General features: G+C 39.5%; 1 protein-coding gene across 5 annotated transcripts in view; it reads right to left on the reverse strand.

Annotated features, from left to right (window-relative positions):
- LOC122664817 (L10-interacting MYB domain-containing protein-like) overlaps nt 1-17,010 on the reverse strand; it is a 94,105-nt gene extending 77,095 nt beyond the window's left edge. The window contains exons 1-4 of one of the 5 annotated variants that reach the window (XM_043860812.1): nt 16,912-17,010; nt 3,430-3,657; nt 2,772-2,927; nt 2,156-2,311 (exon numbers count right to left, since the gene is read on the reverse strand). In XM_043860812.1, coding sequence (XP_043716747.1) covers nt 2,156-2,311; nt 2,772-2,927; nt 3,430-3,655 — 538 coding nt within the window. In that variant the 5' untranslated portion in view covers nt 3,656-3,657; nt 16,912-17,010. Of the gene's footprint in view, nt 1-2,080; nt 2,104-2,155; nt 2,312-2,771; nt 2,928-3,429; nt 3,658-16,911 lie in introns of those variants that run through there. The other 4 variants (XM_043860813.1, XM_043860814.1, XM_043860816.1 and 1 more) reach the window with 4 other exon arrangements.
- Nucleotides 17,011-20,197: the final 3,187 nt, after the last annotated feature.

A 20,197-nucleotide genomic window follows, 5' to 3' on the forward strand; every position in this document is an offset into this window, starting at 1 on the left:
TGTCGGTGGGTGTACACTATTAAGTATCACTCTGATGGGTCTGTTGAGCGGCTTAAAGCCCGTCTGGTTGCTAAGAAGTACACCCAGACCTAAGGTGTTGACTACTTTGAGACCTTCTCTCCTGTGGCGAGACTGAACTCTGTTCGTCTTATTATATCACTTGTTGTGAATTTTGATTGGCCTTTATGCCAGTTGGACATCAAAAATGCTTTCCATTATGGTGACCTGCTTGAAGAGGTCTATATGGAGCAACCTCCGAGGTATGTTGCTCAGGGGGAGAATAGCAGACGTGTGTGCAGGTTACACAAGGCTATTTATGAGCTGAAACAGTCCCCCCGAGCATGGTTCAAAAAGTTTAGTTCTATTGTGACTGATTGTGGTTTTACTCAGTGCTTCTCAGACCATTCTATGTTTGTTCGCCGCCAAAGAGAGAAGTTGGTGGTTCTGGTGGTTTATGTTGATGATATCATTGTGTCGGGAAATGATGAGAGTTGGATCAAGGAGGTGAAAAGTTACTTACAGCAGCACTTTCAAACTAAAGATTTGGGTCAGCTTCACTACTTCCTTGGGATTGAGGTTATCCGAAGTAAAAAAGGGAATCAGCCTGTCTCAAAGGAAATATGTTTTAGATCTCCTGACTGAAACTGGTATGCTTGCTGCAAAGCCAGTGGACATTCTTATGGATCCTAATCACAAGTTTGGCTCTGATGATGGTGAGGGTCTTAAGGATGTACATGCCTTCCGAAGTCTGATTGGAAAGTTGCTATATTTGACAGTTACTAGGCTAGATATACCCTATGTTGTTGGGGTTCTCAGCCAGTTTATGCAATCCCCATGTAAGTCTCATTGGGATGCAGCAGTTCGGGTCCTTCAGTACTTGAAGGGAGCCCTTGGGAAGGGGCTGATTTATCGTCCAAATAGACATATGGAGTTTGTTACCTATTCTGATGCAGATTGGGCAGGTTCGGCTAGTGACTGTCGGTCTACTACTGGGTATTCTACCTTTGTTGGAGGAAACCTGGTTATGCGGCAAAGCAAGAAACAGACCACTATTGCTAGGTCTAGTACTGAAGCGGAGTATAGGGCCATGGCTCATACTACTGCAGAGTTGATGTGGATTAGGTCTCTCCTTCTTGAGATGGGGTTTCCAGTTCCAACCCCTATGAAGATGTTTTGCAACAACCAGGCAGCCATCTATATTGCTAGTAATCCAGTCTTTCATGAGAGGACCTAGCATATAGAGCATAGTTGTCACGGCGGTTAGGCGACCCAAGGCGGTGGAGAGGGCCAAAGTTTAAGGCGACACCAACTAGGCGAACAAGGCGTCCAAGGCGCCCAAGTCGACCGAGGCGTCGCCTTGACAACTATTATAGAGGTGGATTGTCACTTTGTTCAGAGCGCCGTCTTGAAGAAACTTGTTGAGACTCCTTTTGTCTCCTCATTTGATCAGGTTGCTGATGTGTTCACCAAGCCCTTATTTGCTCCTGGGTTTCAGTCGTGTTGTAACAAGCTGAGCATGGGTGATATATATGCTCCAGCTTAAGGAGGAGTGTTGAGATTTGTTATTATAGGGGCAAAACAGTCTTTGGTATTATGTTTATTTCTGTCCTTAGTAGGGTCGATTATGTAAGGGCATACTTGTCCATTTGTTTTTTTTTACATTCTATTATGTTTATATAAGGGAGCAGACCTGCGACAGATTTTCTAGTTCTGTCCGCAGGTTCTCTCCTCTTTTTGGACTTGCGGAAACCTTTCTTTCTTCTCATCTTCTTCTTCTTCCTGTCTCCATGCTCTGATCTGGTTATTAGTCTCTGGTTTACTAACAAAATATAACAACCCAAAGGTCAATTTTCAGTCCATTGGACTGCCAACTGCTCCTTGGGAACCTTTTAAACTTACACAGACATCCATACAGGATTATGGTCTAATGCAATTGCATCAGAGATAAATCAAATCAGAGCACATTATTAAACCTAAAACTAGAGCCACATGGTCCAGAATGTTATAAAAACTTGCTAAATTTAATTGAATAAAAGCACTTTGAAAGAAATTCAGCATCCATGATTGATGAGATTCTCACAATAATAGTCACTGGGTCTGTTTTCAGAAGTAGCTTCAGAAATTTCAGGACATCTATAATCAGCGGTGCCTCTACCTGTCTTGCCTTCCTGAGTGAAATCATCCTGGAGGCCTCCATAAGGCACTAATGTGTCAACCCCATCCCCAAACTGCTTAACCTTGTCATTCTTGTTATCAGAGAATAAGAACACTTCATGCTGCACTGTAGAGCATTCAATTTCTGGTTTTATTACTGTGAAACATCAAAATATTCATAATATAAGTAAACAATGTTTAGTAAGAACAAAAGACATACCCACAAAGTCATCTAGTTCTTTGAACATAAATAAAAAGACCACAAGAAATCATTGAAAGCAATTCTAGCAAACACCAACTCAAAAAGAGGCTCTTTTAAGACCTACAAATTCTGCACCTAGCACTTTTGAGATAATTCAGAAGGCAGTATTTTGGGGTAGCTAAATCTGGAGCCTCACTGAAATGTAATCAAAACCTGGTCTAAATTGCATATCTTCCAGAGCAGAAGTATTTTACAGGCATCACTTTGATTAGAGACGGGCAGGTTCAGCATTTTTTTTTTTAATCATAGGTTGTGGCGCATGTTGATGTGTACACTAAGATATTCATCGAGGCTGATACCAGAAAGATCTTCAGCATCTGTTAACATTAAGATGAAATCTTATATCTTATGCTACCTATCTCGCTTTCTGGAATACAATCATTCTGCAGGCTTCCTTCGTTCGGCATCAACGCATTAGCCTCAATTCTGGCCTGCTCATTATCATTCTTTTCATCAGAAGTTAACAATGTTTCCTGCTGCATTGTAAAGGGCCCCACCTCTTGTTCCATTCCTGCACACATCAACATGCGCCACAACCTATGATTAAAAATGCATCAACATCACAGATATGACAAGCCAGTTGTATTAATGTGTCAGCACAAAATGATGATGGTTCACACAACAAAGAAAAGGGTGGGGAGGCTTTGTCAGTAACCATAATTGGAGAATCATGCAGTTATGAGGAAAAATTCACTCATTTCATAAACACAAACTATTAAAGCACTCCAAACCCATGCATTCGGTCCACCTATCTGTTTTGAGATAATGAAATAGAAATGCATTTTGAAGCAATTTTTTTGGAATGGAGAACTTAAAGGAATTTCATTAAAACCTAATCTAAATTGACTACCTCCTCGACTAGAATCACTTTTAGTCAGATGAACACCACAGGGAAACATTCAACATTTATTTTGTTCATATTAGGGACCTCAAATTAATATTAGCATGTCCTGTTTCAGAACTCAGAATTAGATTAATTATTTCTTAAGTTGAAAAATAACCCTGGCTTATACCTATTGAGGTTTCCAAACTACAGCCACTCTGCAATCCCCCTTCATCTGGCAGCACACTGTTGTCCTCACTCTTGACCTGTTCAAGTCTATCATTCTTCTCATTAGAGGCTAGCAACACTTCTGTCGGAACAGTAAAGGCTTCCTTTTTCTCAACATCATCATTCTGGTCATTAGAGGCTAATGACACCTCTAGATGCACTGTAGAGGGTTCCATCTGTTTTTCCATTCCTGTCCACATCAAACATGTCCATATATTACTCTGGTTAGTTGAGTAAGAAATGAGAATGAAAATATTAAGTCAATTGCACTTGTTTTTTCCATACTGAAGATTCACAGAGAGTAGAGGAATCACACATCTGAAACAATTATAGGAACAGAATCTTTTTTTTTTTTAATAACTAAAATAGGAATAGAATCTTCTTAGAGAGTTCACTCTAGCACTTCCACAATTAAGAGGTGGTTTGAATCATAATAAATTTTTCTTGGCATTTTCTGATCCCATTGATAGGTATGACTCAATTAAAGCCAAATTGGAGTCAGTTATCAAGGGATTAAAGATATCAACCTCTAATGAGTGCATAGTTATCAAGGCGTCGCCTAGGCATCCAGGGTCCTTGGGTGCCTTGGACACCTTGGTCGCCTTGTTGGTGTTACCTTGCTATTGGACTCTTTCCAAACGCCTTGGTTGTCTTGCCGCCTTGATAACTATGAATGAGTGAAGGAGTGGTCGGATTTGATAGTCGAGGGAGATACAGTATCAATCATCAAGGGGTTGAGCTCCAGCACCATCCGGGGGAGTTGACTTGGCTTACATATTCATCTTACAAGAAGAGCCAGATCCTTCTCAATGAGTAGGAATATTTCCTCTAGCAAAGGCTTGGGTGGGCAGAGTTCTCTTACTTGGGGCCGCCTTTCCCTATGTAGCTAGTTGTTTTGGTGGTTTCTTTTGCATGGTTTACAAATTTCTCTTGTTGTCCTAGACTGTAACTGTATAGTTTTCTCCTTTTTAATTATATTTTTATTAATCACTCCCACAAGAAAAAAAAGGGTGATGCAATCATAATTTTTCGAACTGGACCAATCCAGCAGTTGAACTGGATTGAACTGGAATCATCTGCTTTCCTGCTTCAGTTTGGCCATTAAATCTGCCCAGACCTGAAACAGGAATCAAACCAGCCAGCTTTCAGATAAACATCCTGTTTCAGATGTCCACTTTCAGAAAACCGGGTGCCGAGTTTGGCGATTCCCTTACAATCGAACGTGATGCTGCCTCCGAAAACATTCGAACAAGAAAACTCCATCTAAAACAAGAACATGCCTACCATCTCGGAAACATTATTTCAATGGGTTTAAAGATAACCTATTTTTAATCCATTCATTTTTCCAACAGGACTGACTACACACCGAACACTCGTTATATGGTATATATGCGTGAATGGGGGATGTTCCTCAATATGGTTTCTGTTGAGATTTTAGAATTAGGAAAAGTTAATGCTTGGATGTCTAAGACTGACCCCAAGCTCTATATTTATAATAATCCAAAACATTACATAGAAAGAATTGCCCTTACATACTAGAATGAAAAATGAAGAGCAATTAAGAGGTAAAAAGACCAGAATACCCCCACAGCGGTATTCTGGTGTACATAATTCAACACTCCCCCGCAAGTTGGAGTAAATATGTCAATCATGCCCAACTTGACTAGAAAAGGATAGAGCAACTTCCCAGACAATCCCTTGGTGAAAATATCAGCAAACTAATCAATAGACTCCACAAAGGGAACACAAATCAACCCTTCTTCCAATTTCTCCTTGATGAAATGCCTGTCCACTTCAACATGTTTGGTGTGATCATGCTGTACCGGGTTGTGTGCAATGCTGATTGCAACTTTGTTGTCACGGTATAACATCATAGGAAGATGAACAGGGACACCAAGGTCTTGTAGCAAGCCTTTCAGCCAAAGTAACTCACAAATGTCCTGTGCCATAGCATAAAACTCTGTTTCAGCACTAGAACGAGCCAACACATTTTTCTTCTTGTTACGCCAAGTGACAAGATTGCCTCCTACAAAAGAACAATACCCAGAGATAAATTTCCGATCAGCAGAATCAGCCCAGTCAGCATTGGTATACGCCTCTATCCGTACGTGACCATTAGGAAACAGAAGAATGCCTTTTCCAGGAGCTGACTTCAAGTAGTGAAAAATCCGAAGAACAGCCGTCATATGAGAAGAATAGGGGTCATGCATGAACTGACTCACAGTACTCATAGCCATGGTACAAGATTTTGCAAAATAGCGCCGATATATCGGCATATTTCGGAAATCTCGAGCCATCCGAGATGAAATGCCCAGGCGAAATGGAAAAAGTACATATTTCGGCAAGATTTCGAGATATTTCGGGATATTTCGGTTATGTACCGAAATATCGCCGAAATCTACTACAATCGCTTAAAGCCTCACGTGACTTAGCTTTTAAATACAGAATCTCGCAAGTCTCGCTCGAAATTTCGACTGAGACCTGCAAAGAGCTCTCCTTGCTTCGGTTTTTGGGTTTCTTCCACTCTTCCAAGCCTCATTCAAGCATTGTGTGGCATCATTCTTGACGGATTGTCGCCGAAAACACATCGGAGACTCATCCAAGCACATCCTCCAAGGATTTTTCACTATTTAAGGTAATTCTTTTTTCTCTAAAACTAATTTTTTTTAAAATAGTACGATGAATACATGTTGGATGGTGATGATATTAATATATATATTAGACACCGGAGGCCTATCTACAACCTCACGGTGCCGAAATTTTTTTTCCATATGCATTTTACTTTTTTTATTTTCTGATTTAAAATTTGATTTTCCGACAACAAAAATAGTTATAAATTAGGGGTAATATAAATTGGATGAGGATCAATTAAATATATGTTAGACACCAATGGCAGATCTACGGCTTCACAGTGTCGAAAATATTTTTCTGCCCATAAACAATTTTTTTTTTTTTGGAAATTAAGAAAAATATTTAAAAATTCAAAAAATAAATAAATAAATAAGGAAAAATATTAAGTTTTGGTTTGAAAAATCAAGAAAAAATATAAAAATAATTTCTACATGTTTTTGAAGTGCGTTAAATATATATTATGTTTAATCATTTCGGTTTTCTTGTGTTAGGTCAACATTTATATGAAAATTATTTACAAAAAAAAATTGTTTTTAATTATGAGAAAAATATAAGGGTTAGGGGTAAAATATTAAATAGCTATACAATTGTTTTAGTACTCTCAAAGTCTCAATTGAAGTACTTCTACGTTAAGTTTTTAATCATTATTTTACTTACATTGCAGTAAACAAATATTATTATGGCAGATCGTGAAAGACAACGAGCGAAAGGAAAGCAGAAAGTAAGGGAAAGTAGTCAATAGAGGGAGCAGAGAGAGCGAAGGCCAGCCATGCAGCCTAGGGGTGACATTGCATGGTTACATGGCACTCCAATTGATGGAGATAAGAGAAAATCTCAATGTAACTATTGTCACAAGCAGTTTTTGGGAGGTGGGTCCAGTAGACTTAAACAACTTCTGACTGGAGGTTCTAAAGATGTTGTAGGTTGTCATATGATCCCTACTCAAGTAGCTAGGGAAGTTGGTGACAATTTGAGGGGAAAGATAAAGAGGAAGGCTGAAAAGCAGAGGGTAAAGGAACAACTTGAGGAGGCAGTGAGGAGTTCAATGGGAGGAGGAGAAGGAGAATACCATGATGATGATGGTGATGACTCTGATGATGATGACAGTGATGATCCCATCTATGTGCCTGATGATATACAAACACCACACGAGGCTAGGGACTTTCGACGGTCTGTTTCGAGGAGTAAAGTTAGTTTTCAAGAAGATTAACAGAGACAGAGAGTAGGGAGTAGTGGAGGAGCAGGCACACCTGGATGTTCTAGAGTTGGTGGGTTGTTGAATCCTTTTAAAAGATCACAAAATATGTAGGCAGCTCCAACACCTCTATCGGTACCAGTACCACCATCAGCATCAGATCCTAAACTACATAGGAAGAAACGAAGCAATCAACCAAAAATCAAAGGAGCATGGAAGAATATGAAGGGATTAGTGAAAGAGTCAATAGCTAAGTGGATGTTATACCATACCATCCCAGCAAACACTGCACAAGGCCCCATTATGATACCATGATTGATACAATTGCAAAGGCTGGCCCAGGGTTCAAGGGGCCCACCCCATATAAGGTAATGAATGCTTATTTAACTCAACAGAAGTCTGAGATCGATGAGTACATTGGGGAGATGAGGAGTATGTGGGAGACATACGGGCTGACTATAATGGCAGATGGTTGGACTGGGCCTACAAGAAAGTCCATCATCAATTTTATGGTATATTGTGATGAGAGGAAAGTTTTTCGCAAATCTGTGGATGTATCCAAAGAGATAAAGAATGCAAAATATATTTATAGATTGTTGAAGGAAATGGTTAAATAAGATGTAGGAATAGAGAACGTTGTCAAGATTGTAACAGATAACAGGAGCAACTTCAAGAAGGCCAGTGAGAAGATGATGAATAACAATAAGTACTGGCTCTTCTGGACTCTTTGTGCGGCCCATTGCATTGATCTAATGCTGAAGGATATGGGAAAGTTAAAGTTGGTGCAGACTGTGGTGGAAAATGCAAGACAAGTCACCAACTTTGTATACAACCACTTCTTCGCAATAAATCTATTAAGGGAAAAATGTGGGGGTGACTTGGTGAGGCCGGGCATCACTAGATTCACCACAAACTACATTGTCCTAAAAAGCTTTGAGACAAAGAAGGTCGGGCTGAGATCTATGTTTGCTTCTCAAGAGTGGTTTGGATGGAAAGGTTCCAATACCCCAGGTGGGAGGGAAGCATAGGCAACCATGTCCTCTGAGGAATTCTGGACAAAGCTAGGCAAAGGGGTGAAAGTTTTGGAACCAGTAGTAAAGTTCTACATATAGCGGACTCCGCTCTCAAGGGCCCCACCATGCCAGTCCTATATGCTGTCATTGATTTGATGAAAGATAGTGTCTACAATGTAGCTCCTCGTAGTAGCAAGCACTTCTTAGATATTATCAATGCTCGCTGGGAGAATCAACTTATGCATCCACTGCATAAGGCTGGTGAGTAATTTTGTTTTTGTAACTAATTCAAATCTTAGTTTCTTAGTAATATTACTAATTACAATATCTCATTTCTATATATCAATTTTCAGCATACTATTTGAACCCCAAGTATCAAACTATCAATATAATAATAGGCTTAGGTTGGATACTCAACTTATTGATGCTGTGAAACAAATAGTAAAAAAGTTACAGCCAGATGGTAGACTACAATCTATATGCAACAATGAAGTGAGTCTTATAATTCATTTGGAATATTATTAGTAAGTAGTAATTAGTTAATAAGTCATTACTAATTTTCCACATAGGTATAGATAAAGATTTTTAGGGATGCATTGGGGTGTTTTGGAACCGATGTTGCAGTACAAGGCAGAACACGTGGTGATGCTAGTACTCAATTCAATATCTTATTCTTTTAAATTACATATGTATTGAAAGTTGAAAGTTGTGAAAATTTTGACGTCTTTTTTTGTTGTAAACTTGTAATGCAGCTAAATGGTGTGTGTTGTATGGGGAATCGACTGAGAATTTAAGGAGAATAGCAATCAAGGTCCATGCCCAAACATGTTCCGCATCTGGCTGTGAGAGGAACAGGAGTACGTTTTCGCTCATCCACTCCAAAAGGCGCACCAGATTGGGTTCCAAACGTCTAACTGACATGGTGTATGTTCACTACAACTTGAGACTGAAACTACAACACATACGCATGGGACATGAGGGACAAAGGGGCACTATTGACCTCGCCGACATCTTTCAGGTTAACTCAGATGATGAGGACCCTATTGTGGATTGGGTGAGGGAAAGAGGCGAGCCGGTGTTGGATCAGGAGGGAGGTAGGCCAGACCCCGTGATAGGTTCTGAGATGGGTGCTAATGTGGATGACTATATGGCTGATGAGGGTCAGATACACGCACGGGAAGCATCACTCATACCATTCCAGCCCACAGGTAGCAATGCTGATGAAGATGATGATTGGTCCAAGTCCTCAGGTGGTACTGGTAGGAATCAGACTCAAACTCAGACTCAGACTAGAACTGATGGAAGTGATGGTGATGGTAATGATGATGGCAGTGATGATGATGGTGATGGTGATGGTGGTAGTGAAGCATTTGATGAAACGCGAGAGCATTATGTGGTAGACCAGCAGACAGCGCCTGAAAAGCCAATTTGATTCACTGGAGAAACACAATTTGATCATGCCACACAAGATACGGACCACGGTGCACGTGAGGCCGTACCCGCACCCTCACGCACCCCCTTATCATACACCAAGAAGCGTAGGGGTCAGCAGACAAAAGCTGTTGATTATATGGATACTGATGAGTTATCTAACTCTGTTGGCGAATTAAATATGGGTGATAGAGCAGGATGATCGAGTGAGCATTGGCATGCCCCATCTTTCGACGCACACACCACTCCATCATCATCGGATTATAGTGCATCACAACCTCAAGGTGGATATGGATATGGATAAGGACAACTCATCGGGGACTATGACTCCTAGTCCTAGTACCAGCCCCAGGGACGTACTGGATCATCTTTTGTAGACGACATCTTTTTATACCCTAGCTACACAACTCACCAGCTATACATGCTGCCAGCGCCGACTTCACAATCATAGATTGGTCACCAATATCCTAAAATAGGCTACCTTCAGTAAGTTGATGACTCCATTTACATGGCAAATGTGGATGACTACACTCGTTTCTTCTCCGAAACTATACCGTCGTCCACATATGTCCTTTAGACAAAGAGCAATGGACGTCGACTCCAGCAGAGCATGAGTGGGGTCGATCCAGGAAGGCATAGCAATTATTATTAGGATTTGTTTCATGATAGTTGTCAGTCTTGTGAGTTGTGAGTTGTGAGTTGTGAGTTGTGAGTTGTGAGTTGTGAGTTGTGAGTTGTGAGTTGTGACCTGTGAGTTGTGAACTAGTGACTTTATGTATTGACTATTGAGTATTGAACTAATGACTTTATGCACTTATGAATTTTTTAGTTTAAAGTTTAACCTAAAGGCCACATTTGAATTTATTTTTTATTCATTACTTTGTTTCAATTTGTTATTATGTCTTTGAGTACTTATACAATATTTATTTAACTATTTATACATCAAGGTCCGACCGTATACTGTCAATCAAGGGTGCAAACCCAAAACACCACTTTGAGTTCACTTTTTTGCAATATGAAGGTTAACATGTGTTTATCCGGATCATGTATGTCGTCTCCATAAATCACTCTATATGTTAAACAGGCAACACGTGCCTGGTTTCATCGATTGTCACAGTTTCTCATACAGTTGGGGTTCCTTGCTAGAAAGACGGATAGTTCTTCATTTATTTTGAAGGCTGGTTTTCATATTGTTTACATCCTGGTATATGTTTATGATATCCTTGTCACTAGCAGTGACCCCAAACGGGTTTCCATTCTACTTGATTGCCTTGCGGCTGAATTCTCCATTAAGGATCTGAGTGATCTTCACTTTTTCTTAGGCATTGAAGCCACTCGTCACAGAAATGGTCTCCTACCGTTTCAAACAAGATACATTCGTGACCTTCTACACAAGGCCGGCATGATTGACTACAAGCCAGTGCAAACGCCAATGGCTACCATTGCCTTGGGCGCTGATCCAGGGGGTGCATCTCATCTAGATCCCACCCAGTATCGGTCGATTATTGGTGCTCTACAGTATGTTACACTGACCAGACCTGATCTTTCTTTTTCGGTCAACCGTGTGTGCCAGTTTATGCAATCCCCAACTGAGTTTCATTGGACCATGGTCAAGCACATACTCAGGTACCTACAGGCCACTATTGATCATGGCTTATTCATCACTTGGTCTACATCTCACACGCTTCAAGCATTCTCTAACGCGGACTGGGCTGGCAGTGGCTCAGACCAACGCTCCACTAGCGGTTATGCAATTTTCTTGGGGCCCAACCTTATCTCTTGGTCGTCTCGCAAACAAAAGACTGTTGCACGCTCGTCGACCGAATCTGAATTTAAGGAGCTTGCTGACGCGTCTGCGGAACCAATTTGGCTGGAATCTCAATTTTGCGAACTTGGTCACCCTCTTTTGAGTCCCCCTGTTCTGTAGTGTGACAACATTAGGACCACATACCTTTCGGCCAATCCAGTTTTCCACGCTAGAACAAAGCATGTGGAAATCGATTTTCACTTTGTCCGTGAACGGGTTGCCCAATGGCAGTTGTCTGTTCAGTTTATCTCCCCCAAAGATCAGATAGCAGACATCCTCACCAAACCGCTTAGGACGTCACGTTTCCAATTTTTGAGAGACAAGCTGAAGATTCGTAGCTACGACTCTCCACCTTGAGGGGGTATGTCAATGCACATGCAATAGTGCCGCCCAAGCAAACCCAGAATAGGAAAGATCTCACTCTCTTCTCTTGTAAGGCAACCATATCACATGTAATATTAGATTTTATCACATGCAATATTGGTTCAGCCATCCAATCACAACTTTCCTATTTGATGTGATTCTCTAAGATCACACACTTGTACTATATATATAACTCCACTTGTGGAGATCAGTTAATCAAGGAATACAATAATCTTCAACAAATTTCAAAAGGATAAAATGTCAACCCCCCAGTTCAAGAACAAAAATTGAATTTTTGGCGGTTTTCAACTTTCTAATGCTGGGAGTTTTTTCAAATCTAAAAATTCTATAAATCTTAATATGGTAAAACATTGCTAAAAACTAAAAGTGCGGTAAAATATACATTTGTTTTGATAGCTACACAATATTTTCATTCAGAGCGATTTTGACAGCATTCACGCACATCAAATAAGGTTTGACCGGAACATAACTCCTTCAATATTAATCAGATTACGCAATCTTGGATTTGTTGGAAAGCTAGTTTTGTGCTCTACCTAATACAAAAAGTCTCATGTAAAAATAAAATCATTTGATCAATCAAATTTCTTAGAGAATAAGAACATTTCCTCTAAATCGAGAGCAGGTTAATTACTTATTCATAAGAACATATTTTCTAATAACAGTATGAACCAAATGTGAGACTATGTATACCTGAAAATGACCAATTCCAAGAACATATAAACCAAATGTATGTTTTGATTGTTTCAAACTTCTAATAGCTTGCTTCTTCAGTTCTGTTGTATTCTATTTCTATGTTGATTTTTGATGACTTGATGTAGCTTAACATTATTTTTTATGACTTGATGCAACTTAATGTTGATTTTTTATGACTTGATGTGGGTTAATGTTGATTTTTTATGATATACGGTACATATTGTAGCATACTAAATAATGTTAGAAAAGAGGGGAAACAAAAAATAGGGTAAATATCATCCCCCTCCCCTTTAAGTATCCATAATATCAAACCCCTCCCCCAAGTTTTGAATAATGATAATGTCCTCCCCTACCTTTGAAAGATTCTATCAACCGTGCCCTAAGTGGCTAACAGAGTTAAAATAGCAATTCAAAAGACGCTATTACCCCTTAATTGGAATTAAAAAAGGCTTCTTCTTCTTCTTGCTCTCAACCGACCGAGACTCCAATGACCCATCCGTCACGACCACCACCCCCCTCTGCGAACCCCTCACTCCACAGCCACCGCAACCGGCCTGGACTCCCATACGTCATGACCACCTCTACGACCACTAGATTCCCAAGTACGGTTTTCCTCTTCAATTTCTCTATTTTTTTTCTGTACAACTGCGAAGGTCTTTTCTGTATCGTTACTTGCTTATTCGCTTGAATTCTTGTCTTTTCAGTTTTAGGTTTCTTTCATTTTCTTTTTCTTCTACGAATTTGAGGTTCCTATGAGTGCTTCTCTTCAAGCTTCTTTGTTTCTTATAGGATATATTATCTTTTCTTTGAATCACTGTTTCTCTCTCGTTTTTTGTACAGAGTCCTTCAGTTTCCAGTCCAAAGGTTACAGTTTCTCCCTATGTTCCGTCATTTTCCGGCAACAACCGTTGTTTTCCCGCAGAGTGCATGTCAATAGAGAGGAGAGAATACTCGTCTTCTTGTCTACACTCTGCATGTCCGATTTAAACGAAATGCTTTCAGTCGGTTACGATCCTTTGCCGATTTTCTTATCTTTCTTTGTTTTAACGGTTTTATCTTTTTGCGAAGCAGAGAGAGAGAGGAAAGTTATCATTTTTAGTAACTTGTTTAACGGTTACAGCTCCGTCGAACTCGAAACTAATTGAGATTAAACAGTCTTCACCTCTCATATCTGATTCCTTACTTAAACATCAAATTCTTCAAAGTCCATATATTATTCCACTTCTGACCATTATGACCTTCAACCCCATTTCCTACATGGTTGAACTAGGACTACTCGAGCCAGAGTTCTGCATCAAATGGTGTTAAATGGCTGCGGGGATGCAGGGCTGGGCGGCAACTATGGAGGGAGGGGTTCACAGAGGAGGTGATGGTCATGACGAATGGGTCATGGGAGTCCCGGCCGGTTGAGAGGGAGAAGAAGAAGAAGAAGATTAAAGAAAGGGTGGGTCCCACTCCTTTGATTGAAAAGTTACAAAAAAATAAGAGTTGCCGGTGTTGTGTGTGCTACGAGTTGCCTATCCAAGGTTTACTTATTTGCGGTTAAAGAGGGAAACATTGGAATAATATTATATTAAGGGTAATATGGGGTTTTAGAAAATTTGTAAATGCCCACGTCAACACTTGATGCCATTTTTTAACGATTAGGGTACAGTTGATAGAATCTTTCAAAATTTGGGGAAGGCATTATCACTATTCAAAACTTGGGGTAGGGATTTGATATTATGGATACTTAGAGGGGAGGGGGACGATATTTACCCTAAAAAATAACACTTCGGCGCCTTGGTCGCCTAAGCAACGCCTAGGTGGGCGCCTTGTCACCTAAGCGCTTAGACACCCCTCCACCGCTTTGGGTCACCTTGCCGCCTTGACAACTATGTTTCGGTCATTGAGGGGGGCAGGCCGGTCATTTCGCCCATCCCCAAGTGTCTGGGTGCATCTTGCGCCTCAGTGTAGAGAACATGTTCCTCTCTCTCTCTCAACTATGTTTCAATCATTCAGGGGGGCAAGCCAGTCATTTCGCCCATCCCCATGTGTCTGGGTGCATCCTGCGCCCCAGTGCAGAGAACATGTTCCACACTCTCTCTCTCTCTCTCTCTCTCTCTCTCTCTCTCTCTCTCTCTCTCTCTCTCTCTCTCTCTCTATATATATATATATATATATATATATATATATATATATATATATATATATATCTATGTGCACAAAAGTGTGAAGAATGCGTTATGTTCTCTTCCCTATTGTCAACAGCATAAAGAATCAAATTCTTTAAATCAGTCAACCTAAATTTTGATATGAAAGGGTGATGCCTTTGCATGCCCTCTTTGATGTGTCCCATCAAGAGTTCTCCTTTTTCACTTTCTCTAAACCCACTCTCACCCTACTTATACTTCCATCATAACTTATTAATCGAATTTTTTTTTTTTCAGGGGAAAAAAAAAAAAACTGTCCACCCCCCACATCTACTGATTTTCCAACAGCTTTGGCATTCAGCAGATGCAAAACAAAACATCAAATTTCAACAGAAACAGTGAAGAAAAAGAAGATCATGTACAAGTCCAGAGCAATAAATTTTAACAAATGCAAGCCAACACACCACAAGCAGATCCCACATTCAGTCCCCACTAAAAACATAAAATATCAAAACTAAATTCCCAGTTTTCGCATGAATAAGTTGATCTTTCGTTTGACAAAGGGCTTAAGAAACAAGAAGAGCAGATTGAATCATTTTTTTTAAAAAATTCAGAAAAGAAATACGAAAGCCAAGAACAAACTTCGGTTGTTGAGACCTGCAAGGAAAGATGAAACCTAGCTCTTCAAGTCCAGAACAAAGTGACAATGGGAAGGGCAAAAAAAGAGTGTTTGATATGTGGACACTTAAGATTTAAACGGGACGGTGAAAATTTCGGACAAACATTATAAGAACGGAAAATACAGGTTTTAAACATTTAGATTTGGAAAAATATCAGACCACAAATATGGCAATATATTCATACAAATTGAGGAATATTTACCTAAATGTTTGCATCCAAAGTTCAAACCAACTATAACATTCACAAATACAAATATAACATCCACAACCCATTCTAAACTCCAAAATCCAAGCATAAACATATATTTCAACTTCAAAGACACATTTCAAATTAAAAAAGAAAAATTTAAGATTTGCTTCGTCTTCCCAATGACCCCAAGATTTCAACTTCAAAGATTTTTCTCTATCTTCCCAATCACACCGAGATTTACTGACCATCAAATGTTACTGTAAGGCCGTCTTCAACATAGGCTTAGAACAAATGGGTCCCCAAATGAAGGTACAGATCTGTTTATCAATATGAAGTTCCGAAATATCCAATCAATAGGAACCACCAGCACCAGGAGTGTCTTTTTTGTTCGAGTAGTCAGCAGTTACTGATTAGTTCTTACAGCCTTTCAACCATTAAAAGTCTCCTTCCTTTGAAAGACAACCTCTACACCAGGATGATCCTCCTGACCATCCAGAAGATAAGAATCTAAATATATGGTCAAATACACTTCTCACAAACTTTGACCATATGAAGTTTTGATATATCCAATCAGTAGGAGCCACCTGGAGTCTTTTTTGTTCGAGTAGTCAGCAGTTACTGATTAGATCTTACAGCCTTTCAACCATGAAAAATCTCCTTCCCTTGAAAGAGAACTTCTACATCATGATGATCCTCCTGACCATCCAGAAGATAAAAATCTAAATATATGGTCAAATACATTTCTCACAAATTTAAGACAGCCAAATTCTTTTAACAATTTTTAATATCAGAAATTTGTTAATATTGATAAATCGGTAATCTGTCATATGATCCCCTTATTTTCCTTAGTACAACAGAAAATTAAGGTTTAGGATTAGGTTTTCAGCTTTTTTACTTCTTTTTTTTATTACTTCTCTCGGGAGATCTCTTCGCTGCTTTGTACAGTTTAGCTTTGCATACTTATATTCGAACTGAAAGGAGGATGAGAGAACGGATCCCATTTTTCTCGTTCTAAAGTTCTTCTCTATCTAATCTAATCTTCAAAATTGACGAAAATGAGCTTAAGCGCTAATGTCGAAGAAGATTCTGCCCCATAAATACATATACCTTCGGGTATCGAATGGCCCAAGACTGCACCCGCAATTCCAACAGCCCCAATGTGTCCCAATGTAAATATCGTTGTGGGATCGATAAGAACAAAATTTTTTCAACGCTGATGGATTGCGGGGTACAGGAGATTTGGTACGTCTATACCGACTTACGCAAAGACAAAGAGAGAGATTCTAACCTTTTTTCCTTGCTACAAGAAGCCAACCGTCGCACGTCACACTCTCGCTCGCACTCCACTGCGCTGCCGGTGCCTCAGTTGCAGAGTTAGAAACGAAGGAGGGAGGAACGAGAGGACGAGGGTTTGGGGGGCCGGTTGGCGAAGAGTTTGGGGTCTTTTATAACGAGCGTTTTTTATTTAAAACACGTTTTTAACAGGCGCTGTTAATTTTAAAACGAATAAAACGCATTTTAAAATCTTGCGTAAAATGAGCCCTTTCTCGTATTTATCGGAACAAAACGGAAACTGTCCGTTTTATTCGTCCAAAAGGTTACGAGCTTTTTAATAGTTTTTCGGGAGAGGTTCGGGCATGCCGAGAACATGAAGGATTCAGCTCCTGTCCTGCCAACCCAACGCCCTTGGAGGCATCCAACGGCGGGGACTGTTGGACATGCCGGGATACACATTGGGCGACACGCAGGCACACATCCTCGCTCGCCTAACAGTCCAGTGCGGTTAGATGCCTCCTAGGGCACTCCCTAGGCATTGGGATCACAGGAGAGGAGACCAATCCAAACATTAGGGTTATTTCCACGGATTCGGCTCCTCTCCTTGAAGGTCATTGCCCAATGAGGCATTGAAAGATGACATGTGTAATATTCTAATCGTAATGACAACTTTGAACCCATATCCAAACAAGGAGCATGAGCATCCATCATTCTTATTAACAATCATAACATTCCTGCATATATGGATTTTGGTAAAACAGGATCAGCAAAAGAAACAGAAGCCAATAGCATCCTGCAAGGCCTCACTAGTGCAATGTCTTTAGAAGACAAGGAGTAGAGGTGGAAATTTACAGACTCACAAAACCTTAACTAAATACAACATCCACATGCTTGGCCTTGGGAGATTTTTGGAATTAGCATTGATATCAACTCTTTGATTAAATGTTTCATTTTAGTTTGTATTAATAAAGTAAACAAAACTATCACTTCTTTGCCCCATACTTTGTGTGACTGCCCAATCCCAGGATAAGGGAAAGTGCAGCCCTTGTGGGTGCTGACTGTAAGGTTAATAGATGTTGAGGAAAATACCTTATACACTCCAAGTCATCCATCATAATGACACAAAGGTTTTGATGATAACAAATAACACCACTTTGGACTAACACCTGTTTAAGTTGTTTAAATAAGAGCGTAGAACCAAGTGAAGGAGAGCGTATATAGGAGCGTATATAAAAGCGTATACAAGAGTATATACAATAACATACAAGAGCATACAAGAGTACACACTCAAATCAATTGGACTATTGCTCAAGTTGATTTCAAAGACATGAAAGTCAAAGAATCAAGTCTTTAATACAAATACCAAGTCAAATAAAAGAGTCTACATTGAAGACTATCAAGTGTGAAGATTGAAGACTTTGTAAATGTTTGATATTTGTAAATTAAAGTCACAATCAATGTAATGCACACACACACATGCATACATTTATGTAGATTGACCTTAGGAGGCTAAATGAACCCCTAAACATGTGACCATTTAAGTTTGAGACCCCCAAGGTAACCCCCTTAAGGAACTAGCTCATTTCAGTAGAAACTGACTAATCTGGCATACCGGATCAGTATTGGTCTCAGGAAATAGGCCACAGTAGCCTTTCAGCCCACGCTGGATGGTGATCCAGCATACCGAATCACTTCTGATTGTATTTTACCCTGAAACGGTATACCGGATTGTTATCCAGCATACCCGGATTACTATATGACTGTTGTAATTTTGACCGTTACTCCTTAGTTCATATAAGAAAATTTGGTAAACCGGCATACCGGATTGGAAATCGGTATACCGAATTATGGCTGTCTAAATCACTCTGATCTTAAGACAGTTTCCATATTAATTAGAGCTACTTAGCCTATAAATACCCATTTGTTTAAGGCTCTAATCACTACTACTAATCACAATTAAGAACCTTCAATACAAAACACATTGCAAGATCACCAAAGTAAGCCATTCATTGATCATAAGCATCAAATCACCACAAGCTCACACACTCAAGCTACTCTACCAAAATTAGCTACAAGTTTCAAAGGTGGAAGGCAGTTCTTCACATCTAAGGTTGAGGTAATCATAATCTTAGTATATTTTTCATTTTATATGTTAAGTTGAGTCATGTTGATCGGAATTAAGATTGATTGAGTCATATTGCTCCCAATCAAGATTAGTTGAGTTCTCTTGCTCATTTTCAAGATTCTATTTAGTGGAATTCTCTCTGAGGTGAGAGGAGTGGACGTAGGCAAGTATTGGTCGAACCACTATAAGTATCTTGTGTTGTCTTTGTTATTTGTTTATATTTCATTGATAACTTTTTATTTCCGCAATATTTTTTATGTTCCACTACCTTCACCTATTTATCCCCCCTCTACGTGAATTCACATTTGGTATCAGAGCGGGAGCTCAAGACCTTGATTGTTTTTAATCTAATTAAGAGTTAAAGACCATGGGATCCTCTGTTAATCGTAAGATTGAAGGATATAACATTACCCGGCCCCTCTACTTTAAAGCTGAAGGATTTTTCTATTGAAAAAATCGCTTCAAGAACTTTGTTTGTGCCAATAACATTGATGCATGAGAAGTTATTGAGAATGGACTAAACACAATAGACAAATCAAAAGAAGAGTGGACTGCAGCTAAAAAAGCAAAAGTCCAACTCAACTATGTAGCAATAAGTTACATCCAATGTACTTTGGGAGAAAAGGAATATAATAGAACTTGTATGTGTGACTCTGCTAAGGAGATGTTTGACAAGCTCGTTGTAACCTATAAAGGTACTTCGGAGGTCAAACAATCTAAGATTGACATGCTTGTTAATGAGTATGAATTGTTTAAGATAAAAAATAATGAGGATACATATGCTATGTTTACCTGTTTTACTAACATTGTAAACAAGCTGAAAGGTTTAGGGAATATCTATTCAAATGGAAAAAATGTTCGAAAGATATTAAGATCTCTTTAAAAAGAATGGAAACCCAAAACTACAACAATCAAAGAATCTAAGGTCATCGACAAGTTGAGTCTAGATGAACTGTTGGGATCACTCCAAACCCATGAAATGGAACTCAAATAGGACACCAAGGAGGATGAAACAAAAGAACCAAAGAAGAAGGTCATAGCTTTCAAGTCATGCTACAAAATCAGTGATGATGAAGAAGAACTTTCGGATGACGAGATCGCCAATCTCTCAAAGAAGTTCTCAAGATTCTTGAAGAACAAAGGCAAAACATCATTCAGTAAAAGAAGATTTTCT

This window comes from Telopea speciosissima, chromosome 6 (assembly GCF_018873765.1).
Source record: "Telopea speciosissima isolate NSW1024214 ecotype Mountain lineage chromosome 6, Tspe_v1, whole genome shotgun sequence".
NCBI lineage: Eukaryota > Viridiplantae > Streptophyta > Magnoliopsida > Proteales > Proteaceae > Telopea > Telopea speciosissima.